Source organism: Desmodus rotundus, chromosome 3, assembly GCF_022682495.2.
Source record: "Desmodus rotundus isolate HL8 chromosome 3, HLdesRot8A.1, whole genome shotgun sequence".
Lineage (NCBI taxonomy): Eukaryota > Metazoa > Chordata > Mammalia > Chiroptera > Phyllostomidae > Desmodus > Desmodus rotundus.
Genome location: NC_071389.1, coordinates 147,513,173 through 147,538,730, shown reverse-complemented (window position 1 = coordinate 147,538,730; position 25,558 = coordinate 147,513,173). Strand labels below are relative to the sequence as shown.

General features: G+C 45.5%; 3 protein-coding genes across 4 annotated transcripts; 1 reads left to right on the top strand and 2 right to left on the bottom strand.

Moving 5' to 3' along the window:
- The first annotated feature begins 1,382 nt into the window (after positions 1 to 1,382).
- On the top strand, positions 1,383 to 21,246 carry MARS1 (methionyl-tRNA synthetase 1). Of its 2 annotated transcripts, XM_024576262.3 has the most exons (22): positions 1,383 to 1,605; positions 2,467 to 2,557; positions 2,717 to 2,795; positions 2,874 to 3,008; positions 3,348 to 3,423; positions 3,668 to 3,840; positions 4,015 to 4,121; positions 7,642 to 7,758; positions 7,920 to 8,123; positions 8,912 to 9,113; positions 11,100 to 11,174; positions 16,888 to 17,058; positions 17,302 to 17,397; positions 17,569 to 17,686; positions 18,073 to 18,286; positions 19,347 to 19,478; positions 19,585 to 19,689; positions 19,777 to 19,963; positions 20,515 to 20,586; positions 20,725 to 20,748; positions 20,829 to 20,921; positions 21,027 to 21,246. In XM_024576262.3, exons 1-22 carry the CDS (start codon positions 1,497 to 1,499, stop codon positions 21,171 to 21,173), a joined length of 2,727 nt encoding a protein of 908 aa, XP_024432030.2. In that variant the 5' UTR covers positions 1,383 to 1,496; the 3' UTR covers positions 21,174 to 21,246. The 2 variants fall into 2 exon arrangements, with proteins under 2 accessions (XP_024432030.2, XP_024432031.2); XM_024576263.3 differs by lacking the exon at positions 20,725 to 20,748.
- On the bottom strand, positions 21,184 to 22,012 carry DDIT3 (DNA damage inducible transcript 3). Its single transcript, XM_053921254.1, has 2 exons — positions 21,875 to 22,012; positions 21,184 to 21,772 (listed from the first exon to the last, which is right to left on the bottom strand). Exons 1-2 carry the CDS (start codon positions 22,010 to 22,012, stop codon positions 21,404 to 21,406), a joined length of 507 nt encoding a protein of 168 aa, XP_053777229.1. The 3' UTR covers positions 21,184 to 21,403.
- On the bottom strand, positions 21,874 to 25,355 carry LOC112319047 (DDIT3 upstream open reading frame protein). The gene is made up of 3 exons (XM_053921255.1): positions 25,293 to 25,355; positions 22,762 to 22,809; positions 21,874 to 22,032 (listed from the first exon to the last, which is right to left on the bottom strand). Exons 1-2 carry the CDS (start codon positions 25,353 to 25,355, stop codon positions 22,768 to 22,770), a joined length of 105 nt encoding a protein of 34 aa, XP_053777230.1. The 3' UTR covers positions 21,874 to 22,032; positions 22,762 to 22,767.
- Positions 25,356 to 25,558: the final 203 nt, after the last annotated feature.

Below are 25,558 nucleotides of genomic sequence, written 5' to 3'. Positions count from 1 at the left end.
ATCCTTATACTTCTGAAGTGTACTGAGGACTGTGGTCCTTTGCATATGTTGTTCCCTCTGCCTGGAACACTTCCACTCTCCACTTCTACCAATCTTCACCTGGCCAGCTCTGACTCACCATTCATATCTCAGTTGAAAGGTCACTTGCAAAAGAAGGGCTCTTTTAATGCCTTAGAGTTGGGTAGGGGCCCTAACTAGTAGTTTCCACAGCAAGCTTTACATTCTCTATCATAACTTTCAGCACACTTTAAGTATTATTTGATTATCTCACTTCCCAGGAAGTCTGTGAGCTCTGCCAAGGCAGAAGCCTATATCTATTTTGTTAATAATTCTGTCTTTAATAGAATAGTATAGTATAGTTCCTGATACAAAGTATTCTTTCTGTGCCTCGTGTCCTCATCTGTAAAATGAGAATGAGAAAACTTATCTCATGGCTTGTTGGTTTGTTTGTATTTTGTTAAATAATAATCATTTTACTATATCTCATAATATTATGGGTCAAAAATTGGGTAGGGCTCCACTGGGCGATTGTTCTGTCCAATGTGGTACGCAGCAGGCAGATGGGTTGATGTGGAGAGCTTCGCTCACGTGTCCGAGAACCTTGATGGGGATGACTGGAGTGCTGGGGTCAGCTGGAGCTGTCCCTGCAGTGTCAACATGAGCCCTCTCAGCTCAGGGCTCCCAGAGTGTTCTGAGAAACATGGGCAGAAGCTGCCGCACTTCTTATGACCTAGCTTCGAAAGGCCCAGAACCCTCATAGAATTTTTGAGATTAATATATATGAAGTACTTAGAACAGTGCCTCGCTCTTAAGAACTATTACTAATTATTCTTAAAGGGATACAAAGATGAATAAGGATTCCTTTCTTAATTACTCATATGCGCTTCCTTGTCTAATATATACTTATTGCCAAACTGTCTTCTCACTACCCCTCAACCTGACTTTTCCCCTACCCATGCTCCCTCCCCTTTGTTGAGACTGTCTAGCGCTATGTGAGCTGCAGACTTATATTAAATCAATATTTAATAGTTCCATTCTTTTTTTATTAATAAGATATCTACGCTAATTTCCACTGTGTCACTAAAGCCAGTCTATCGTAACCGTCGACTCTAATTCTTATGAACTTGGAGCGTCTGCCATTGTGGGTAGCCGCAGCCAAGGGTCCGCAACAGGAGGCAGTAAACCCAGGTGTCCGTCACCGCCCTCCCGCGGCGTTGGAGGACTACAGTGCGCAGGCCTCTACCCGCAAAGTCTCCTCCCGCCGGCCCGTCAAAACCCGGCGGCTCTTAGTGCGGCGACGGCGGTCTCTTCGTCTCTATGACACTCTGTTCCTGTTTCCTAGTGTTGCATGATGGGAGAAATAGCCTATTTCCCCCGAGCGGTGCACAAGGAATGGCCTAATTCAAAACTTCATTTCCCAGCGTGCTTCTGGCTGGCCTCGCTGCACGCCAGCGGGAGGCCGGTTCCGGTTGCATCAGCGTGGGATCCACGGCGAAATGAGACTGTTCGTGAGCGAGGGCGCCCCCGGGACACTGCCCGTGCTGGCCGCGGCGGGGAGGGCCCGGGGCAGAGCGGAGCTGCTCGTCAGCACCGTGGGCCCCGAAGGTAGTCGGGCCGGTGCTGGTGGGCGGCGCAGGAGAGGGGCGGGACCGAAAACGCCGGACTCCCCGTCCGCAGTTTTCTGCGCGCCACGCTAACCCCTGCCGCTCACTGCCGTCAACCTCTTGCCCCATTATCCGTGGTCTCCCCATCCCCTCTTCCTTCCCAGTCACTTCATTCATCAGTCACGTCCCTAGTTACCCTCAGTATGCCTTTCCCTCATCTCTAGTCTCCCCTCCACCCTAGGACCCTGGCTCACCCCAGTGAACTTCGTTCCGCTTTCCAGCTTTCTCCCACACCTGCCAAACACCCCCCACACCTGCCAAACACCCCCCGCCCCTGACGCACACACTCACACAAGAGTCATTCGCATTACAACCCCCAGACACCTTTTTCTTTCCTAGGAAACCCCACTCTCCTCTCCTAACACACACACACACACACACACACACACACACTCCTTTTGGTTTACTTGTTCTCATTCCCAGTCAACTGTTTGGATGTCTTAAGCGGTTCTCTTGCCAATCTCTTATGTTAATTTTGTTCTTCCACAGTTACCAGGTCATTCTCAGATATCCTAGTTACTTTTAACTGTTCCAGCTCTTGGCTGCAGCACTATCCCAATACCACCACTTCCTCTCTGCAATTCCCATCTGTTCTTTATAGCGGGTAGTCTCAGCCAAGCACCTGCTGGTCTCCCCAGCTCATTCTGGGCCCACCCCCTTCAGGGTTCTGTCCTGGAACCCTGGGTTGAGACTGCCCATCTTCCTCCCTTTTCCCCTGAACAATTCGGAGTGGTCCTTCTAAGCTGACAAAGTATTTCTTCCCTTTTTCCTGTTTTTCACCCATTTTTCTCTCCTGCATCAGAGCATGTGGTCCCGTTTCTGACCCGGCCAAAGGTCCCTGTCTTGCAACTGGATAGTGGCAACTACCTCTTCTCCACTAGTGCAATCTGCAGGTCAGTACTGATGCTCGATGCAGAGAGGTGGCTGAATCAAATCTGGCCTTACCGTCCTCTGTGTGGCCTTATACACAACCATTGTTTCACTGTGGGGTGAGAATGGGCTAGACAAGTGGGCCCCTCTAATTCCACCTTCTCTTGCTGTCTCTCTGGCAGATACTTCTTTCTATTATCTGGCTGGGAGCAAGATGACCTCACCAACCAGTGGCTGGAATGGGAAGCAACTGAACTGCAGGTGGGGCTCAGGCATAGGAGATGATGGGCAGGCCCTCGCTCTGCATGGCCATCCTGACCTCTGTCCCTTGCGTTGTAGCCAGCTTTGTCTGCCGCCCTGTACTATTTAGTGGTCCAAGGCAAGAAGGGGGAAGATGTTCTTGGCCCAGTCCGGAGAGCCCTGACTCACATTGACCACAGCCTGAGTCGTCGGAGCTGTCCTTTCCTGGCCGGGGTAAGTTGGGCCTTGAGGTGGGGACTGGGGAAGGCTGTACGGTGTAAGAATTAAGGTGGAGGACAGCATTCAGAGTGTTCAAACCCCAATACTGCCACCTTCTAGAAGTACAACCTTGAAAAAAGTCATTAAACTTTCTAATTCTCTATTTTTCAATCTTTGAAATGGGTAATATTGGTACCCACCTCATTGGGCTGTTGAGAGGATTGAGATAATTCTAACTGCTTAATGTAGCGCTTGACAGTAGCAAGTGCTTAGGAAATGTTAGATATTTTTGTTACTATTGGGAAGAAACTGAGTGTCTCACCTGTGTACTTTTTTTCTTTTTCCCCAATGAAGGAGACAGAATCTCTAGCTGACATTGTTTTGTGGGGAGCACTGTATCCATTACTCCAAGACCCAGCCTACCTCCCCGGTGAGCACTGTGCATATTACTTTACTCCTAGCCCCAACCCTAGGAGCTTGGTGTAGGGCTTATAGAATGGGCAGTGTATTGGTACTTGGTATGAGGTATAACTTGACACTGCAGCTATAACAGAAAGATGGTAAAGGGAACGGGGGATGGCAACTGGAGAAACTTCACAAAGACAGGAAGGAGGTCCATCTGTGCCTGCCCAGTCACGGTCTTGTTGATTCCCTCTTTTCCCCCATGTCCACAGAGGAGCTGGGTGCCCTGCACAGCTGGTTTCAGACACTGAGTTCTCAAGAGCCATGCCAGCGAGCTGCAGAGACTGTGCTGAAGCAGCAGGGTATCCTGGCCCTCCGGCCCTACCTCCAAAAGCAGCCCCAGCCCAGCCTCCTTGAAGGGAGGGCTGTCAGCAATGAGCCTGAGGTTTGGAACCTACTAGAGCGGTCCCTGGTTCCCACAGAGCCTTAGTGCCTGAGGGGGTGGTGGTGGCTTGGAGAGGGACTTTGAGCATGGCCACTACCCTTTTCAGTTGTTGGAGAGTTTCTTTACTCTCTGGGCCCTCCTCACCTGGTGAGGGATTCTATCCACTCTTCATAGGAGGAGGAGCTGGTCACCCTATCTGAGGAGGAGATCGCCATGGCTGTAACTGCTTGGGAGAAGGGCCTGGGAAGCTTGCCTCCCCTTCGGCCAAAGCAGAATCCAGTGTGAGTAGGCACAGATGAGTGGGGCTTGGTTTCCTAAGTGGAAGTTGTTGATAAAATCAATGCCTGCCTGCCAGGTCCCCTATACTGCTGGCCTCTTTAATTTTCCATCTTCTCCTTTTTATTCTCTCCCTTTCTTTTTTAAGTTTTATTCTCTCCAGCTTATAATTTTGGACATTCTGTCTGTCCATCAGTCCCACCTGCACCCATGTTTTAGTTATTTACCTGATGATAGCACCTAATCTGTTTTTCCAGTTCAGATCTCTACTCCGAACTCCAGACATATTTGTCAGACTGTTTCCCGGAATCCTCCACCTCCACAGGCATTGCAAGCTCAGCATGTCCAAAAGCAAACCAATTACCTTCCCTGTCAGCTTCATTCTCTCCTTTATTCACTTACTTTAGCGAATAACCTCCCATCTTCCACCTAAAAACCGAAGCCAGAAATCTTGGTATCATCTCCACTCTTCTCATGCCCTCCTTCTGTATCATTTATTCCATTACCAAGTCATTGATTCCAACTCCTAAGTAGTCCTCGAATCCATCCCTTCTCCTCTTCCTTCTCACAGCTACTTCCCTTACATCAGGCCTTCCATCTCTTACCTTTCTTCCTGCCACCACATACTTCACACTGCCACCAGAATGACTACTTAAAGCTGCATGTATTATCTCGCCCTCCTTTTAACAATTCTGCAGATGGTTCCTTTGTTTAGTTCACGAGGCCTTTCAAGATATGGCATCTGCCTGAGGCTTCATATTTATCACTTTCCCGCTACACTAAGACAATACACACACACACATTTTTCCATCTAAATGAAATATTTGTAGTCCTGAGATTATTGTCATTCGATAAAGATTTGAGTGTCCACTCCTTGCTAGCCCCTACATGTTCGATTTACAGAAGGAGCAAAACAGACCTCTGCTCTCATGGAATTTTTTTTTTTTTTCTAGAGATAGAGGGGAAGGGAGGGAGGAAGAGAGGGAAAGAAACATCAATCAGTTGCCTCTCACACACCCTCAACCGGGTACTTGGCTTGCATCCCAGGCATGTGCCCTGACCAGGAATTGAACCTGTGGCCTTTCAGATCACAAGTGGGTGCTGAACCCGCTGATCTACACCAGCCAGGGCTCTCATGGAACTTTGAGTTTAGAAATGTAGATAGGTGTTTTAAAAACTCACAAATGTATAATTACAAGTTTTAGTAAGTCCTATGAAGGAAAAGAACAGGATTCCATGAGAATAAATAACACAGGAGATTAACCTATAGTCCTGTCTAAAAATTGGTGTTTCAGCTAAGACTTGCAAGATGAGTAGGAGTTAGCCAGGCAGGGGTAAGGCCTGAGGAGCAAGAGAGTTTAGCTCTTTTTTTTTTTTTCTTAAAAAAAAAAAAATATTGATGGAAGAGAGAGAAAGAAAATGGGGGAAGAGAGAGAAACATTGATTCGTTCCACTTATATATGCATTCGTTGGTTTATTCTTGTATGTGCCCTGACCGGGGATCCAACCTACAACCTTGGTGTATCGGGACGATGCTCTAACCAACTGAACTATGCAGCCAGGGCAGAATTGCTAAAAGGACAGTGGCTGGAGGCTAGACAGTCAAGGGACAGATGGATCAAGATGAGTTTTGAGAGGAATGCAGGCTGGCATCATACCATACTGTCTCCTTGGTGGCTTTGCACATGTCTGTATCTTACCTAACTTGTACAGTCATTCCTCAAGTGACTAATTTTATAATTTCCTTCTTTTTTAAAAAAAAAGATTTTATTTACTTATTTTTAGAGAGGTGAATGAGGGAGAAAGAGGGAGAGAAACATCAATGTGTGGTTGCCTCTCATGTGTCCCCACTAGGCACACACTTGGCCTGCAACCCAGGCATGTACCCTAACTGGGAATCGAACTGACCACCCTTTAGTTCGCAGGCGGGCACTCAATCCACTGAACCACACCAGCCAGGGCTCATTTCCTTCTTCACAGAGCTTGAGTGCTTTATTTTCTCGGAGCTCCCATTGTTAAAATATGTTGTAATTATCTCTTTTCATGACTGTGTCCTCAATCTATCAGTTTATTAAAGGTAGAGGCTATATCTCTTTACTTTTATATGGCCCAGTTTCTGACACAGGGCCAGGAGTTCAGTAGATACTGATAAAATTTGAATAAATTAATGATGAAAGTCCATCCTTTGTTCATTTGCTCATATTGAGTATTTCTTCAGTACCTACTGTGGACTCTTTTTTTACTAAGCACTTTGGAGGTAATAAAGAATAGGAGATAGACTTTTTCAGGTGCTTATACAGACTAACATGCTTTTGTGCATATGTAGAAGAGGAGACAACTGGCATTAAAGACCCTATAGCCAAACCAAACTGTCTTCTATGCTTTTCCTTCTGACCAAAAGACATCCCCAGTGCACTGATCAGGCAAATTCCCACCCATTCTTGAGGCCCAACTCAAGTAGTTCTGCCTCTTTGAAGTCTTCTCTTAATCTTAGGCTGGAGTCTGCGCTTGCCTGCCTTTGAACTCCTTTGGCACTTTGTACCTCTCATTGCACTGTTCCCAGGTGGCAGTTATAGAGTAGACTGTAACCCCCTAGAGGGCAGAGCCCTGGGCATACCTTTCTGTCAGCCACAGTAGCAAGCATGCCCATCATCAGGGAGAAGTTACAGGGCACATAGTCAAGTGCTCAGGGGCTTGGGACACAAGGATGACTGAGTGGAAGGCCAGCCATCAGTGAAGGAAGGCTTTCCTGAAGGACTTGACTTCGAAACTGGATTTCAGTGTCCAGTGACTATGGGTTGAGAATGGTTGGAAAGGTAAAAGAGGGCCCTGAAGAGGTGTCAGGGCTAAGATGGGGTGGACACATGATGTGTGCAGCTGAGATCTTGAGGATGATGAGCCCTAAAAAGAATAGTGGGTTGAGTGGCTTCAGGCAGCAAGGTGAGTGACATGACTAGGAATGATGCTGGAAAAGTGGGGAGGAGAGGGTGGTTTTGAGTCAGGCCATGAGAATTGACTGACGTGGGTTAGAGAGAGGAATCGGGTGGCGAGTTGTAAGGATCTCAGGTAGTGACTAGAGATAATATTAACATAGCATCTGGGAAGAAGGGAAGAGGTCAGCACTGGGAAAGTTCTTGGGTGGCATCGGAGTCCGGGAGTAGTGGGTGATGGTGATTGGACAGAGCCTTGGGAGAGTTTTATCAATACCCAGGAAGTTGGAGCCTGAGAATGAGCTAATGGGAAAGAAACAGTCACAAGGATAAAGTAGGCCAGAGGTCTGTGTTGGAATGTGGCTCTTTAGGGGCAGTACATGAGGCTGCTCATGTCCTGTATTCCTAGGGGATCATGGGGCTTTGGGGGAAGATTATGGTCCTGTGGGTTCATTTGAGGAATCATTTGAGGAAAGACTTCAAATATACATGACCCCAGACAGTAGACTAGATCTGTGTCTGGGTATCCAGTGCACTTTGGGTCCCTCTTGACCCTCACATCTCCCCCATGGACTGTTCTCTTCTTCCTTACCAGGTTGCCTGTGGCTGGAGAAAGGAATGTGCTCATCACCAGCGCCCTTCCTTATGTCAACAACGTCCCCCACCTTGGAAACATCATTGGTTGCGTGCTCAGTGCTGATGTCTTTGCCAGGTGGAGCCAAGTGCTGTGGGGGGGACCTGAGGGAGCAGCGGGCCCCAAGGAATAGGATGCCTCAAGGGTGCAGGCGGGAGGGGTCCTGGGGACATGGGGAGGGGCTGAGATGCCCCACCCACCCCACCACATACACACACCACCCCCATATTCTCGTCCAGGTATTCCCGCCTCCGCCAGTGGAACACCCTCTATGTGTGCGGGACAGATGAGTATGGTACAGCAACAGAGACCAAGGCTATGGAGGAGGGCCTCACCCCCCAGGAGATCTGCGACAAGTACCATGTCATCCATGCTGACATTTACCGCTGGTTTAATATCTCCTTTGATATTTTTGGTCGTACCACCACTCCACAGCAGACTGAGTAGGTTTTCCCTAGTCAAGCAGAAATGGAGGGTGAGGGCTGGGGCTGGGGCTGGGGACCATGAGAATGTCCTGCAGACAGAGGAACCAAGATGGCTGTCTAGGCACTCCCCCCCTTAAATTTAGGATATAAAATTGCCCTGGAAAGTATTCCCTGCAGTATTAAGGGGATTTGGTGTGTACAGGAGCCTGACTAGGGGCTAAAGGAGCTGCTGAGGGAGGGAAAAGTCAGGATGTAGGCTCATGGGAAGTATGCTGTCCCTCTACACCTCCCTTCTCTTCCCTGGCTGTCACAGAGTCTGAGGACATTCCCTCCCACTCCTATGTGTGTTTATAGCAAATATGCTCTTTTGTCTTTTGCCTGATACTCATCCTGATAAAACCTCTACATAGTGGACAGGCTTATAGTGCTGTGTGGGTTAATAGTTGGACTGATTTAATTTTAATTTTTAGGACATAGTAAAATTATAGAATATTACAGTCCTGTACTTTTGGAGATTTTTGTTAATGAAGAATACAGAACAGATAGTTTGTATTTGAAAAAGAAATTCTAAAGTGTTGAGGGAAGAGATTGTATGAGGAGTTGGAGATGTGTGTGAGGGGTCCGGGGTCATACTCCCTAAAGATGACTGGATGGCCTTTGCCTTGCAGGGCATTCTGCCTGATTTCTTTGGCATGTGGACTAAATGAGTTTGTTGTGTCCTAGGTGGAGTAGCAGTGAGGAGGGGTGTACCACTTCCTCTGACTTCTCTGACCTGTCCCTCCCCTGTCCCTTGCTCACCTCACCAGAATCACCCAGGACATCTTCCAACGGTTGTGGAACCGAGGTTTTGTGCTGCAAGACACTGTGGAGCAACTTCGGTGCGAGCGTTGTGCCCGCTTCCTGGCTGACCGCTTTGTGGAGGGCGTGTGTCCCTTCTGTGGCTATGAGGAGGCCCGGGGTGACCAGTGTGACAAATGTGGCAAACTCATCAATGCCATTGAGCTTAAGGTGAAAGGAGGGTCTCATGGGAGCCCAGGAGACAATCTTTCTCTTTTTTTTTTTTTAAAGATTCTATTTATTTATTTTTTAAGGTTAGATTTTATTTATTTTTAGAGAGGTGAAAAGAGGAAGAAAGACAGGGAGAGAAATATTGATGTGAGAGGGAAACATCAGTCAGTTGCCTCTCATAGGTGCCCCAAATGGGGACCAAACCTGCAAACCTGGCATGTGCCCTGACTAGGAATCAAACCGGTGACCTTTTGCTTTGTGGGACGACGCCCAACCAACTGAGCCACACTCGTCAGGGTGATAATCTCTATTCTTAAGGGACTCCCAATCTTTTTCCATTCAGGAATTTTGGTTTAGTATTCAAGACCTTTCACCAGTGGTTCTTCCTATTCCATCCATCTCTGCAACTCATCATTCAGCTCATTGGATAACTATCAAATGAACATTTACTGTGTGCTTAGCACTGTGCTAGGAAATTGAGTTTACACTTCCCTACTTTTGCTCCTGCATCAGGCCACCTGATCTACATTCGTTTAGTTCATTCTCGCTTCCATAAATACTGTCTCCTCTTCTACTCCATGCTTACTTATTTGTTACTTTATTCGTACAACAAATTTTTTTGAGTCCTTATAATAGGGTAGTCACAGTTCTAGGTGCTGAGGATGTAGCCGTGAACAAGACAGACTTACTTATGGTGGGGAGGAGCCTAAAGACAAGAATGTAATTACAGAATAAATTGCCAGGAAGATGTGTTGGAGAGTGGCTTCTGGGGGAAAATTTAAGGTAGGTGATTAGGGAAAGCATCTCAAAGGGGGTAACATTTGGACTGAGAGTTTAACTGAAAAATGAGAAGGAGCAACCAAGGCAATGAGTGAGGTTAAGAGTATTCCAAGCAGAAGGATAAGGAAACACAAAGGCTCAAAGCAGCAAGGAGCTCAGAGGCAGAACTGAAAAGGCCAGTGGAGCTGTGGCGTAGTGAGTGAGAGGGAGAGCGGATTGCCACGTGGTCAGTTTACCAGGGCCTAGGAAGCTGCCGCAGGAGTTGAGTGGCAAGCTGCTCGGTGGAAAGTGGTTGGGAGGGAAGCATGAAAGTGGGGAGACCAGTTTGGAGGCTAGAGTGGTAGCTCCAAAATGGGGTGATGTTGGCTTGGACTAGGTTATAGCGGTAGAAATGAGGAAAAAATAAAGTACTTGAGATATGTTGTGGAGGCAGACTCTAGCATTGGATACATTGGAATTCAGGGTGAGGGGGAAGTCAAGAAAACGATGACTTGTAAGCTTTTGGCTTGAGCAGCTTGGGTAGATGGTAGTACCATCTGTGAACATGAGTGTGATTGGATGAAGAGTGGGCTTGCTGGTAGAATGTGTTTCAGTTTAAGTTTGAGATGCCTCTTAGACACCCAAGGAGAGGTTAAGTAGGCAGTTGGATATAGGCACGTGGAGTTCAGGAGAAGAGGTCCTGAGAGAGTTACAGTTTCTCACCTTCAAAAATTCCAATCAAAATTCACTTGGAACCTTCCATTGATTAGCACCACCTAACTGTTCATCATCACCTTCCTGGGATTTTATACTCAATTTGTACCATGAAGATAAGTATTTCTTGACATTTTGCTTTGTATAGGTCTGCACTTTTTTGCCACGCAGAGAGCTGTATGTCTTCTCTTTCGTGATTCCTGCCTTCCCTCACACGGTTGCATGTAGTGTAGCGCTCAGAGGATGCTTCTCTTCTACCCTCTGGAGTGACAGGACAGAGACAAGAGACTCGGAGTAACAAATGTTATTCTGTGGAGACCTGAGTCTCCAAGTTCCCGGAAGGCCCAGGCACTTGAGTTGTCTGCATGTGAGCATGACGCTAAGCTAGGTGGCTGACTGGGGAGTTTATCCCTCTGTGACTCTCCCCTTGCCTGGACAGCTCCCCATGACCTGCAGGCCTGATCCGGAGTATCCCATCTTGGGTCACCCCTTCTCTTGAATTTCCCTTCACAGAAACCTCAGTGTAAAGTCTGCCGGTCGTGCCCTGTGGTGAAATCCTCTCGGCACCTGTTTCTGGACTTGCCCAAGGTAAGTGGGCCTTTCTCTCAACTTGGTCTGCATGGCCTCATCTACCCCCTCTGCCTCAGCCACAAATCTATTCCAAATCACTCTCAAATGTTATAATTTCCATTTAAAAATTATACATTATACAAATACATAACAAATGAATGGCATACAGTGAAAGGCCCAGGCCCACTAAATCCCAGACTGCTTACCAGAGGTGTTTACTGCCATTCATTTTTCTTTATGTCTGCCCAGTAATATCGTATGCATATGAATGAACTGTACATATATGTCCTCTTTACTCTCTTTACTAAAAGACACTCTTGCATAATAACAGTACAGTTAACAACTTCAAGAAATTTAACATTGATGTAGTCATCTGACCTGCCATCCAGATTCCACTTTTGTCAATTATCCCAATAATATTCTGTAGCATCGTTTTTTCTTTAGCACAGACACTAGTTCAGAATCATGTATTTTTTTTTAAACAGGAAAAAAACCCAACTTATTTATTTATATTTAAAGTATATTTTATTTATTATGCTATTATAGTTGTCCCAGTTTTTTTCTCCCCTTTATTCTCCTCCGCCCTGCATACCCTCTCCCACCAGAATTCCCCCCACCTCCTTAGCTCATGTCCATGGGTCATACATATAAGTTCTTTGGCTTCTACATTTCCTACACTATTCTTACCCTCCCCCTGTCTGTTTCATACCTACCATTTATGCTGTTTATTCCCTGTATCTTTTACCCAATTCTCCCCCTCCCCACTGATGACCCTCCATGTGATCTCCATTTTGGTGATTCTGTTCCTGTTCTAGTTGTTTGCTTAGTTTGTTTTTGTTTTAGGTTCAGTTGTTAATAACTGTGAGTTTGTTGTCATTTTACTGTTGATATTTTTGATCTTCTTTTTCTTAGATAAGTCCCTTTAACATTTCATATAATAAGGGTTTGGTGATGATGAACTCCTTTAACTTGATCTTATCTGGGAAGCACTTTATTTGCCCTTCCATTCTAAATGATAGCTTTCCTGGATACAGTAATCTTGGATGTAGGTCCTTGCCTTTCATGACTTTGAATACTTCTTTCCAGCCCCTTCTTGCCTGCAAGGTTTCTTTTGAGAAATCAGCTGACAGTCTTATGGGAACTCCTTTGTAGGTAACTGTCTTCTTTTCTCTTGCTGCTTTTAAGATTTTCTCCTTATTTTAATCTTGGGTAATGTAACTATGATGTGCTTTGGTGTGTTCCTCCTTGGGTCCAACTTCTTTGGGACTCTCTGAGCTTCCTGGACTCTCTGGAAGTCTGTTTCCTTTGCCAGATTGGGGAAGTTCTCCTTCATTATTTGTTCAAATAAATTTTCAACTTCTTGCTCTTCCTCTTCTCCTTCTGGCACCCCTGTGATTCAAATGTTGGAGCATTTAAAGTTGTCCGGGAGGTTCCTAAGCCTCTCCTCATTTTTATGAATTCTTGTTTCTGCATTCTGTTCTGGTTGAATGTTTATTTCTTCCTTCTTCTCCAAACTGTTGATTTAAGTCCTGGTTTCCCTCCCTTCACTGTTGGTTCCCTGTATATTTTTCTTTATTTCACTTTGCATAGCCTTCACTTCTTCCTCTTATTTGCAACCATACTCAACCAGTTCTATGAGCACCCTGATTACCAGTGTTTTGAACTCTGTATCTGATAGGTTGGCTATATTTTCATGCTTAATTCTATTTTTGGAGTTTTGATCTGTTCATTCATTTGGGCCACATTTCTTTGTCTCCACACTGCTGTTACAGTGTAAGGGGCAGAGCCTTAGATATTCTCCAGGGCGGGACAACACTCTGCTGTGTTGTTGCCCTGTTTGTGAGGGAGGGGTCAGAGAGGGAACAGTGCTGCTTGTTCTCAGCCAGCTCTCAAGTCACTTCCCCAACTAGCCTCAAGCAAATTGTGCCCTTCTGGTGCTGGTTCCTGGGTGGGTGGGTTTGTGTACTCTAGGACCCTGTGGGTCTCTCCAACAAACTCTCCTGTGAGGCTGGGAGTTTCTCCTGCCCCCACAGTCCCCCATAAGCTTTTACAGCTAGAGGTTTTTAGGCTCCATTCCCACACTGGAACCCTGGGTGGCTCGGTCTGTCTCGCTTTCCAGTTGTTCCTCCTGGTTTATCCAAACGCAATTGTGGGACTGCCCAGTCCACCAGCTGCCTCCTTACCACATGTCCTCTCCTCCCTGACTGCCGTCTCTGCCCCTCCTACTGTTCCGAATGAATGTTTCTTTTTAAACTCCTTGGTTGTCAGACTTCCATGCAGTTCGATTTTCTGGCAGTTCTGGTTATCTTTTGTTTTAAAATTTGTTGTTGTTGTTGTTTTGGTTGTGTGAGGAGGCAAAGTATATCTACCTATGCCTCCATATTGGCCAGGGGGCAGAATCATATATTGCATTTAGTTTTTATCTCTCTTTACTTTTCTTTCATCTGAAACAGTTCCCCAGCCTTTCTTTATCTTTTATGACATTAACAGTTTTAAGATTGCAGGCCCTGATCCCCTTTTTAAGTAAAATATTCCTTATTTTTTTTTAGTTGATACTTTTTTTCTTAGAGAGAGTGAGAAAAAAACATCGATTTGTTGTTCCACTTATCCATGCATTCATTGGTTGATTCTTATATGTGCCTTGACCAGGGATGGAACCCACAGTCTTGGCATATTGGGATGACATTCTAACCAACCAGCCAGCGCAAATTCCTCATTTTGGGTTTGTTGGGTGTTTTCTCGTGATTAGATTCAGGTTATGCATCCTCAGTTGGAATACTGCAAAAGTGATATCATATCCTTTTCAGATGCACACGATGGCCAGTTTCCCGTCATTGGCGACGTTCATTTTGTTCAGTCAAGGTGTTATTTAGTTTCTCCAATGTATAATTAATATTTTCCCCCTGGCAAGTTATAAGCAGTCTGTGGGAATGCACTTTAAACCCATGCAAATGCCTTGTTGTATGTTGAAAGACCCTTCTAAATTTATCATCCTTTATTATTTAATCATTCTTACCTGAACCAGTTTTCATTAAGATTTTCTAACTCTATCACTCCCTCCAAATGTATCCTTCTCCTTCCTTCATTTATTTATTATTATCTATTAACAGTGTGGACTTAGACATTCCTATTTTTTTCAATGGTTTATAATTCATTCCTGTCTTAAATTATTTTCACATTCAAATTGTCCCTTACTTGTCCAGTGGGAGCCTCTTCAAGATTGTTTCTCTGTGTTTTTGAGATCTCCCACCATTTTTAAAGCACTTCTTTATTTCCTGGCGTAACAAGATATTCTGGATTCATCTCATGCTAGCTTTAGAATCGTTTCTGCGTAAAGCCCTAGTTTATTTCAGGAGGGAATAGTATTAAAGAATAAATATAGGTGTGCTCACTGCTACTGGGATGCCTTTGCTTCTAGGGCCTTCTATCACAGAGAACTAGGCATTTATTTTAGGTTCGTGCAGACATCTACAGTTCCAGTCCAGCCCCACAGACTTGTTCTTCCCTTTCCCTCAGTGCGCGTTTGCGTCTCCCTCAGTTCACGGGAAGTACCATGGTTCCCAGCAACATTTTCTCCTTTGCAGTTTCTTACATTACACTTAGAATTTCAGAATTGCTTCCCCCAGACCATTGCCAAAAAACCTACTAAAAAGAGTTTAGGGTTTGTTGGCAGTTGTGTTCCTTCCACCAACTGAGGGCAAGTACTCAATAATATGTTCAAAATTGTCTTAGCTTAGTTTTCCCCCCTCCAGTGCAGTTATGTTACTGAAATAGGTTAATAGGTTTAGTTAACTTGCTTTTAGGTTTTTTTTCCTCTCATACTTGTTAATTTAATTCTTTGAACATGTAGAAATCCATATGCTTATAAAAATCAAAATTATACAAAAAGCTGTACTGAGAGAAGTGTCATACTCTTTCCTGTCCATGCCACCTGTTTTCCCATCGCCTGTAGGTGATCAACTTTGTTTTCTGACTTATCCTTCGTGTATTTACTTTTGTAAAGATAAGCTTATATATGTTTGTGTGTATATATGTATGTATATATATGACATGTGTGTATATGTGTGTGTATATATATGTTTTCCCCCTTCTTATACAAAATATAGCATATTGCATATCCTCGTTTGCATTTTGTCTTTCACCTAACAGTATGTCCTATAAATCGCTCCATATCACTTCATAGAGATCATCCTTATTTGGTTGTTTTTTTTCTAAACAGCTGCATAGTACTACATTTGTGTAGGTTCCATAGTGTAACTGATTTTCTGTGTTCTCCATGTAGGTAGTTTGCAGTATAGCAGGGCCTTGAGTAATGTTGTTTTGTTCTGTGTTCTTTTGTTATAAGGCTGATGAGATGCTGTAGGAACTTAACCCTTGTTTATATCAATTAGCCTGTGGTAAAATTGGTTTCATTATGTCATTTCATTGACGTTAAATGAGGACTCACGGTATTTTGCAATTACAAATGATTTTGTAGTGGATAACCTTGTGCATATATTTTTTTGAATTGCTGGGTATGTATCTTCAGGTTAAATTCCTTAAAAGCGATCACTTGCTGCATCAAGACTAAATGCATATGTAGTCAAATTTTCCTGAATAGACATTGTTCAATTTTTGCATTTCCACCAGCAATCTTAAGTGTGTCTGATTCTTCATAGCCTTGCCAACAGAGTATATTGTCAGGCTCCAGAAACTATGATATAAGCTTGTTTTTAAAATTTCAGCTGGAGGTATATGGTATAAAAAGTGGGTGTTCCCCATAATCCCATCTGAGAATAAAGCACTGATATATATTTTCCTCCGAAAATTTTTTTGGGCTTATGTTATTCTATGAATTAACATTTACTTTTGTAGTAATAGGATTATAGCATTTATTATTGTTTTGCAGTTTGCTTTAATGAGTAAGGAATCTTGGAGACATATACATATCAGTTACATATAGGTCTACCTTATTCTTTAAAAAATACATATTTTTTTAAGATTTTATTTATTTGTTTACTTTTTTTTAAGAGAGGGGAAGGGAGGGAGACAGAGAGGGAGAGAAACAGCAATGTGTGAGAGATACATAATTGGTTGCCTCTCGAATGCCCCCACTGGTAACCTGGCCTCTTAGGCCCAGGCATGTGCCCTGACTGGGAGTCAAACCAGTGACCCCCTGGTTTGCAGGCCCGCACTCAATCCACTGAGCCACACCAGTCAGGGCTAAAAAAATTTTTTTAATTTATTTCTTTTTAGAGGGGAAGAGAGGGAGAAAGAGAGGGAGAGAAACATCAATGTGTGGTTGCCTCTCAAGTGCCCCCTACTGGAGACCTGGCCTGGAACCCAGGCATGTACCCTGACTAGGGATTGAACTTGTGACCTTTTGGTTCACAGGCTGACATTCAATCCACTGAGCTACACCAGACAGGGCTACCTTATTCTTTTTAATGGCTTTATAAGTATTTTATTGTACTGGTGCACCAGAATTCTTTATACTCTACTGAACCATGGAAATTAGTTTCAATCTTTTGCCGTGAGGAGCAGTGCACTTCTTTGTATGCGCATCTATACATTCTTGTGTGAATATTTCTGTTGAAAAATTCCTAGAAGTGGAATTGCTATGTCAAAGTCATGAGTCTTTTAATTTTTATATTATATTGCCAGGCTACTCCAAAAAGGTTGCACATATTTATTGTTACACAAACCGTATATGAGACTTTTCTAGAGTAGCTCTCTGTCTCCACCATTTCAGCTGGAAGACCAGCTCGAGGAGTGGTTGGGGAAGACATTGCCTGGCAGTGACTGGACACCCAATGCCCGGTTCATCATTCGTTCTTGGCTTCGGGACGGCCTCAAGCCACGCTGCATAACCCGAGACCTCAAATGGGGAACCCCTGTACCTTTAGAAGGTTATGAGGACAAGGTAAGAATCCCATGCTTTGCTCACAACTTGTGTTATTCAGCCTTGGGGTTGAGACCCTGGACTATCAGAATGCACTGTTGACTCTGTCTTGTTTCATTCTGAGACTTTGGGTTGGTACAGTTTTCCCAATTTTTTTAAACTAAATTTATTGGGGTTACATAGGTCAATAAAATTATATAGGTTTCAAGTGTGTTTCTAATGCTTTTTTTATCCTACTATGTCTCTCTCCTCTTGACCATCCAGGTATTCTATGTCTGGTTTGATGCCACTTTTGGATACCTGTCTATCACTGCCAACTACACAGACCAATGGGAGAGATGGTGGAAGAACCCAGAGCAAGTAAGCAGTTCTTGGTTAGCCTGTCTATGGGGACAGAGTGTGTGTGTGTGTGTGTGTGTGTGTGTGTGTGTGTGTGTGTGTGTTTTGAAGGGGAGGTGGTGTTAAGGTTGAGATCTTTCTTTGGTTTTTGAAGAAGGTCTCAGAAGCTCTCCTTCCAACTATGTCCTATAGGTGAACCTCTATCAGTTCATGGCCAAAGACAATGTTCCCTTCCACGGCTTAGTCTTTCCTTGTTCAGCCCTAGGAGCTGAGGACAACTACACGTTGGTCAGCCATCTCATTGCTACAGGTACCCTGGAGGACTGGATTAGGCATATTCCTAGGGACTGAGGGCTGAGGCAATACTTGGAAGATTTTGGAAAGGTGCTAGGTCTTGCGTTAGGAGTTGAGATGAGATAGGAAGTAATTTAAACATGAGAACTCAACTCAGAAGAAAACAAGGACCTGAGGAAAGCAAGAGTCCAAAGCTAAAACTTTGTAATGGGTAGAAGCAAAGTGGGAAAAGGCCAGAATGGAGAGGCAAGATCTCCCAAAGTTCTTTGCAGGCCAGCTACTCAAGAAGTGTTGCTGGACACACACAGTCGAGTTCAAAGGAGAAGAAAGGAGAGTTAGTAGATCAGAGAGGGAAGAATGTGATTTGAGCAGATAGTTCTTTTATTCTCTTTCTCTGTCCAGAGTATTTGAATTACGAGGATGGAAAATTCTCAAAGAGCCGGGGTATAGGAGTGTTTGGGGACATGGCCCAGGACACGGGGATCCCTGCTGACATCTGGCGCTTCTATCTGCTATACATTCGGCCTGAGGGCCAGGACAGTGCCTTCTCATGGACAGATATGTTACTAAAGAATAATTCTGAGCTGCTTAACAACCTAGGCAACTTCATCAATAGGTAGGATTTGGTGAGGGATCATTCAGCAGATGAGCTGGGGTGGGGCTAACTCTGCTCCATGAAGTTGGAGAGATGGGAATGCCAAGATGCCTAGTGAATGGGCAGGAGGCTGGGAGGTATGGGTAGGACCATGTGGAAAGTGGATTTCTATTAATTGAGACTTGCTCCGAGAACACAGTAGGCTATGTGTGCTTGGGAGAAGTTGGTTGTAGAGATGCGGTTTAGCAAAGTGGGTAACAAAGTTTTGCAAGTTGTTCTCTTTTAATATTCTGTGTAGAATTAGAACTGTGTTCTCATAAAAAAAAAACTTCAGTTGCAGACTGTTGAAAAGTTTGGCTGAAGAAAGGTTTTATTTTAGTGTAGGGGTAGGAAACTTATGCTGTACTCTTTGGAGTTGTTACTTTAGCTCACATTTCATTTTTGGTCCCTACATTAGCTACTGTGTGATCTAAAGAAATATCCGTGCCCTGGATGGTGTGGCTCAGTGGACTGAGTGCTGGTCTGCAAGCCAAAGGGTTGCCAGTTCAATTCCCAGTCAGGGCACACGCCTAAATTGCACGCCAGGTCCCCAGTAGGGGACACATGAGAGGCAATTACACACTGATGTTTCTCTCCCTCTCTCCCTCCCTTTCTCTCTCTCTCTAAAAATAAATAAAATCTTTAAAAACGAAAAAGAAATATCCTTCATGGCTACCTACTCTTTCAGGTTTGGTCATTAACTGCATTTAATAGAAAGTCCCTACTAGAGTATTTGATGGCAATTTACAAAATTTCAACTTGATCATTCTGAGTGTTGATTTTTAAAAAATAAAATGGTTGCTTACTTTATCTTTAAACAAGGGATATCTGTATGTGAAATGTCTGTTTTTTGTTTATGTGCAGAGCCACATTCTTAGGGGAGAAAATGAGGAATTACTTGGTTAAGCTTTGCCTTGCAGCTTAAGGGAGCCAGGAGGAAGGTCTGAGAGAATATGGAATTATGAAAATCAGGTCAAATTTCTATAAGGAGACTGGAAAACAACTCCTTTTTCTCTCCCCCTCCTTCCCTACTCCTATCAAGAGCTGGGATGTTTGTTTCTAAGTTTTTTGCGGGTTCTGTGCCTGAGATGGTGCTTACTTCTGATGATCAGCGCCTCCTGGCGCATGTCACCCTGGAGCTCCAGCACTATCACCAGCTGCTAGAGAAGGTTCGGTAAGTAACCTACACCCATCTCATCTCAGTGATCTGCTAGCATGTTGGGACCCCCATACTGGTCCCTCTAGGACCTTACACCTTGGCGTGCCTCCCCCCTTCCCAGGATCCGTGATGCCTTACGCAGTATCCTTACCATCTCTCGTCATGGCAACCAGTACATTCAGGTGAATGAACCCTGGAAGCGGATTAAAGGCAACGAGGCTGACAGGTAAGGAGGTAGGATTGGCTACAGGGATCAAATATCTGGTAGGTTGTGTCCTCTTGGAGGTCCTGACTAGTGTCTCTTTTTCCCTAGGCAGCGGGCAGGGACAGTGACAGGCTTGGCAGTGAATATAGCTGCTCTGCTGTCCATCATGCTCCAGCCTTACATGCCCACGGTTAGCTCTACCATTGCGGCCCAGCTGCAGCTCCCACCTCCTGCCTGCAGTGTCCTGCCCACAGACTTCCTATGCACCTTACCAGCAGGACATCAGATTGGCACAGTAGGTCTCTGAGGATCAGAAGAGCCAGTCTCTCTTAAAATTCCTACATTGGCCATGCTGCCTTTGGGGAGGGCCAGCGAACTTACTTTAGGCATGGGACGCTCACAGATATTCTGAAACCCTTCTGCATTCGTCCCCATTCTGCAGTGAGGCTTGCTTCTGATATATTGACTCACAAGCCCAGTGTTTTCTGCTGCCCATATTTCCTCATTGTCTTTCATGCCAGAACCAAGGAGCTGGCACATGTAACTGATACACGGATGTTTGAAGTGACACCATGGTCACCTGGTCTCCGTAATGCTAATAGGGAGTGTGTCAACCTAGCATCATTAAATAGTTTAAACTGTTAATTCTTTGGGTTTTTATAGTGACTGTCAGGGTTTTTTCTGGATTCTTTACTGAAATCAGCAGGTATTTGTTCAGTGTTACACTCACGTTCCTTCTAAAGATTGAGTCCCTGAATGTCAGTGATTGGGGTTGGAGAGGCCCTCTGTATAGTCTGGTAGAGTTTATGCCTAATCAGTGAATGATTCTGGAACTTTTTTTTATAGGTTAGTCCCTTGTTCCAAAAATTGGAAAATGACCAGATTGAAACTTTGAGGCAGCGCTTCGGTGGGGGCCAGGTGAGAAAGCTAGGCTGTGCTCTTAGCCAGCAACAGCCAGTGTTGTCTCTTTGGTGTCCCTAAGTAGTCCTCACTTATCACTCTTTCCATCTTTTGGCCCTCTACTTCCTCACTTACAGTTTTTCTTTCCTGTCTTAGATGGAAGAGTCCTTGGCATTAAAGGTAATCACTTTCCCTGAGATGTTACTTGAGGTCAAGGGATATTTATGGTAGCAGGTGGTAACTCTGTTGTTGTTTTTCAGGCAAAAGTGTTCCCCAAGCCAGCAGCTGTAGAGACTGTGACAACAGCTGGACCACAGCAGATACAAGAGCTGATGGATGAAGTGACAAAACAGGTATGAAGCTTGAACCCTGTGGGTGAGACTAGAAAACCTGAACCCTACATAGGTCCTTTCCAGTCTCACTGTTGTTATTCCCTCACCCCCTCCCTCTTCTTTTAGGGCAACATTGTCCGAGAACTGAAAGCACAAAAGGCAGACAAGAACCAGGTTGCTGCAGAGGTGGCTAAACTCTTGGATTTGAAGAAGCAGTTGGCTCTAGCTGAGGGGAAACCCCTGGAAACCCCTAAAGGCAAGAAGAAAAAGTGAAAGTGAGAACTTGGCTTCTAGAGTCACTTTAATGGATATGGACAGGAATAAATAAACGTACAATCTCTATATACATGCTGAGACCCCTTCCTGTTGTCTACCCCGAGCTTTCCCCCTACTGTAGGTACGGGGTTGAGGATCACATCATTGACACTAGTGGGAAGGTGGCTAGTAGCCATGTCTGGGAAAGAATGGTACTGGCCCGAGGGGGAAGTAACGGTCCCAAGTGTTCATACTTGGTGCAGACTGACCATGCGGTCAATTAGAGCTCGGCGAGTCGCCTCCACTTCTCTGGTCAGGCACTCGATTTCCTGCTTGAGCCGTTCGTTCTCTTCAGCTAGCTGTGCCGCTTTCCTTTCATTCTCTTGTTCTTTATCCTTCGTGCGTTGCTTTCCAGCCCGGGCTGGGGACTGACCACTTCGTTTCCGTTTCCTGGGTATTCCTTGGTCATCATCTTCCTCCTCCTGAGCCAGGGAGCTCTGAGTGGAATCTGGAGAGCAAGGGCTCTGGGAGATGCCTGTGACTTCTGCTGGTCCTGGTTCCTCAGTCAGCCAAGCCAGAGAGGCAGGGTCAAGAGTGGTGAAGGTTTTTGATTCTTCCTTCAAGGGAATGAGGAAAGGTAGGCACTTTTAGTTGAGAAGGGAAAATCAACATCCCCCCCCCCCCCCCCCCCCCGCTGGATTTAGGTGTAACATTCTCACCTCCTCATTTCCAGGGGGTGAGACATAGGCACCTGCATTTTCATCTGAGGACAACACTTCCTGCAGGTCCTCATACCATGCTTCCAGTTCCCAGCTGGACAGTGTCCCAAAGGAGAAAGGCAAAGACTCGGCTGCCATCACTGCAGCTGTATCAGGCTCTGGAAAAGGACATACTCGGGATAGTGGGGGGGATGGGGGATGGAACGAGCACCTCAAAGCAGTCAAACAGTCTGTACCACAGGTTGGCAAACAGCTGCTGCCTGTTTTGCAGTGAAGTTTTATTAGAACATGGCTACATCTATTGATTTACATATTTTTTATGGCTACTTTTATGCTACCACACCAGAGATGAATAGTTGTGATGGACACTGTGTGGCCCTCCATATCTAAGATATTTACTATCTGGCCCTTTAAAATTTACCAACCCCTGGTTTATACAAACATTCCCTCCTGGCTTGTGCCCCGCAATTGAAGCTGCAAGTGCCTGGATATACATTCTTCCAGGATCCTGGTAAGTTAGCCGCCCGGGCACTCCATTGGTAGTTTCCAGGAGTAATTACCACGCCATTTGTGCTTCTTTCTCCTGTGTGGGGAGTCCTATGGGTTAGTCTAACCTTGATGGGGATTGAAGTGTTGTAAGACAAACCAATTATCTTTGCTGGGGCCAATGCTTACTCAGAGCCAGCTTTCAATTAGGACATGCTCTAAGAATAGAGATTTGGTCCTTGTCACAGGCAGGCAGGGTGGATGGACAGCAAAAGCCTGCTAAGATTTAAACCCTCTCATATCTTCTCTAGGTGTTTTCACAGCTTCTTAGGGTCCCAGTAAAGAGAGCCTAACCAGCATCTCTTACGAGTTGGTTTTGGGAAAGGGTTGGTTAAGTTTACCTGCTTTCAGGTGTGGTGATATATGAAGATACACTTCCTTCTGGAACACTGTGGGAATCAAAAATATGTATGTTAGCCATTTTGGAAGGGGGAGGGGCAGGTTCTTTTACTTTTATCTTCAGCCTCCTATGGATCCTTCCTTACTACCTGTCTTACAGAGTATGGATAGTTAACAGTCCCTGTAGCCATTTCCAAAGACAGGGGAGAGCCTAATTTCCATTATTTTTAGCTGCTGACATTTGTAGTCTGGATTACATAATAGGAAAGCCCTGGCCATTTCAGCTTTCTCTAAATTCAAGGCAGGTCTCAAACCTGCAGGGTAAGGACTTCACCACAGGGAAGGGAACAAATCAAGTGACATTCTCCTAATTCCATTCTCGCACTGATATCCTGTAAATGTACATTCCCAGTATGTACCTCCAACTCTGTTATCTGTTTACTTGCCATCTCCTTTGGGTGTCTAATAGGCATCTCAGACTTCATATGCCAAAAACAAAATCCTAATCTTCCCCTTCCAAAGTTTTCCCCATCTGGTAAATGACAAGTCTAGTTGCTTCCGCCAAAACCTTGGTATCTTCATTGATTCCTCTCCTCTTACACCTCACAATTCAATCCAAACCACCAGCAAAATTTCTTAACTCATTCTCCAGAAACCCAGAATCTTAATATTTCTCAACAATTCCACTATTACTAAGTTACTATCTCTTTTGGACGACTGCAGGTCTCCCAGTTTCTGCTCTTGCCACCCCTCCCTGAGTCTATTCACAACACAGCAGCCAAAGTGGGCCTTTTAAAACTTAAGTCGGGTCCTGTCATTCTCCTGTTCAAAGCCATCCAATCACTTCCAATTTCACACATATTAAAGGCTAACATCCTGCCCTGGCTGGTGTGGCTCAGTGGATTGAGCATCAGCCTGCAAACCAAAAGGTTGCCAGTTTGATTCCCAGTCACAGCACATGCCTGGGTTGCGGGCCAGGTCCCCAGCTGGGGCATGCGAGAAGCAAACAATAGATGTTTCTTTCCTTCTCTTTCTCCCTCCCTTCCCTTCTCTCTAAAAAATAAATGAAATCTTAAAAAAAAAAAAAAAAAAGGCTAGCATTTTTTAAATGGCTTAAAAGGCCCACACAGTCTGCTCCTTCTCTGCCCTGGATTTCTCATTGACCACTCACTCTCTTTCTTGCTCACCCTAGTCCAGCCAATTAATTGGCTTTCTGTTCCCTAAAGATACTATGCATGCTCCCACCTTAGGACCTCTATTCTTGCTGTTCCTTCTCCCGTAAAACTCTTCCTTCCATATACTTGTACGGCTTATTGCTTCACCTCTTTTAGGTCTTTCATTTAATGGTCATCTCTCTGAGGGAATCCCTGATCACCCAGTGTAAAACCGTAACCCCCACTCAAAGCATTCTCTACCCTTCCACTCATCAGTTTTCTCTATGGTACTTATCTGTTTGCTGTATGCCTCTTCCCACTGAACTGTAAGCTCTGTGAGGGCATCTATTTTCCCCTTCTTGTTCATGGATGTGTCCTGGGCCCCAAACTGCATTTAGTAGGTGCTTGTTAGGAATGAATGGATAAATTCTCCCCAATTCTCTTAAAGGGAAGGGAGGGTGAAGCCCAGAGAAGAGCAGCAGCTGCCTGTCCCTGGGGACTGTAGACGCAATATTGCCCCAAGTGTTTCTCTGCAGGACTGTCCTCCCTGGGGAAACTTCCTTGCCTTCCAGTGCCTGGAACGGGGCTTTCATCAGCAAAGGAGCTCCGGGCCAGAGGGCTGTACAGCCAAACGGGGGCTGGCCTGATGCAATGGTTACACAGAGATAGTTGGAGACAGGACAGAGGACAAGAGGCAGGGACCGAACTCAAAAGAAGAATACTCTGGGGAGACCCCAAATGACTTCCCACACTTAAGAAATCCAAGATGCTCTCTTGTGCAGGAGGCCCACGGACCTCTGGGATTAAGGAAAAAACCCACCTCCTTTCCCTGTCCATGGGTACGCGGCCTCGAAAAGGCTGTGTCATTCTCCTGAAGGTTCTGTCCACAGCTAGAGTTCAGCATGGCTGTCCTGTGTGGGGTTCACGAACCCCAGCTACGGTTGTAGCCATCCTGGCAGTGAGACGCTGCCTCCGCTACAGGATTGGGGGTGGGGCTGCTGGCGGCGAAACCGTGGCAGCGGCCTAATCTGCGGCCCAGCAGGCTTCTAGGGAGCGGGGGTGTGTCTTGCTGCTCCACCTCCCACCAGATAGGCCTAACGGGGAGGCCTGAGGTAAGCAACTGTGGAGAATATAATACACCTCCCAAGAGCAGCCGGGCCCCTTCGCTCCAGGCAGGGGTGGGGTGACGCTGTCGTCCGCGGGAAGCAGAGTCTGTAACACCTCTCCCGAATAAAAGATCTCGCCATCTCTCCTTCGGACCGTCGCTAACTTTATTATAGAGGGGGTGGTGCCACATCCTAAAGAGCGGATGCCCGACTTTGAGGCGACCACGTCGCGACGATGGGAAGGTAAAAGATAGATGGGCGATCGGTACTCACCTCTCTCCTCAGATTCCAGCTCTGATTTTGGTTCCGTCGCTGCCACCCGCTCATTTTCAACATTATATCCACTGTGTCTTAGACTCGAGCCTCTGACCTCGGTATCCCAGAGCAGTGATCTTTTAACAGGGCCTTGCCCTCCTCTCAGGGGCGGATCCAGAAGCCAACTAATCAGAAAGCGGCACGCTGGGGCTGGTCCCGCCTCACCCTTACAACCGCCACTCAGGAGCCGCGCGGCACCGCCCCGTCGCTCCCTCCTTCTAGGG

Bases quoted from the DNA above. Each gene is read 5' to 3' on its own strand.
- MARS1 (XM_024576262.3), top strand. From the start codon at position 1,497: ATGAGACTGTTCGTGAGCGAGGGCGCCCCCGGGACACTGCCCGTGCTG. The intron at 7,759-7,919 runs GTGGAGCCAAGT...ATTCTCGTCCAG, and splicing joins AGTGCTGATGTCTTTGCCAG to GTATTCCCGCCTCCGCCAGT. The intron at 20,922-21,026 runs GTATGAAGCTTG...CTCTTCTTTTAG, and splicing joins TGGATGAAGTGACAAAACAG to GGCAACATTGTCCGAGAACT.
- DDIT3 (XM_053921254.1), bottom strand. From the start codon at position 22,012: ATGGCAGCCGAGTCTTTGCCTTTCTCCTTTGGGACACTGTCCAGCTGG. The intron at 21,773-21,874 runs GTGAGAATGTTA...ATTCCCTTGAAG, and splicing joins CACCCCCTGGAAATGAGGAG to GAAGAATCAAAAACCTTCAC.
- LOC112319047 (XM_053921255.1), bottom strand. From the start codon at position 25,355: ATGTTGAAAATGAGCGGGTGGCAGCGACGGAACCAAAATCAGAGCTGG. The intron at 22,810-25,292 runs GTGAGTACCGAT...TGATTCCCACAG, and splicing joins GCTGGAATCTGAGGAGAGAG to TGTTCCAGAAGGAAGTGTAT.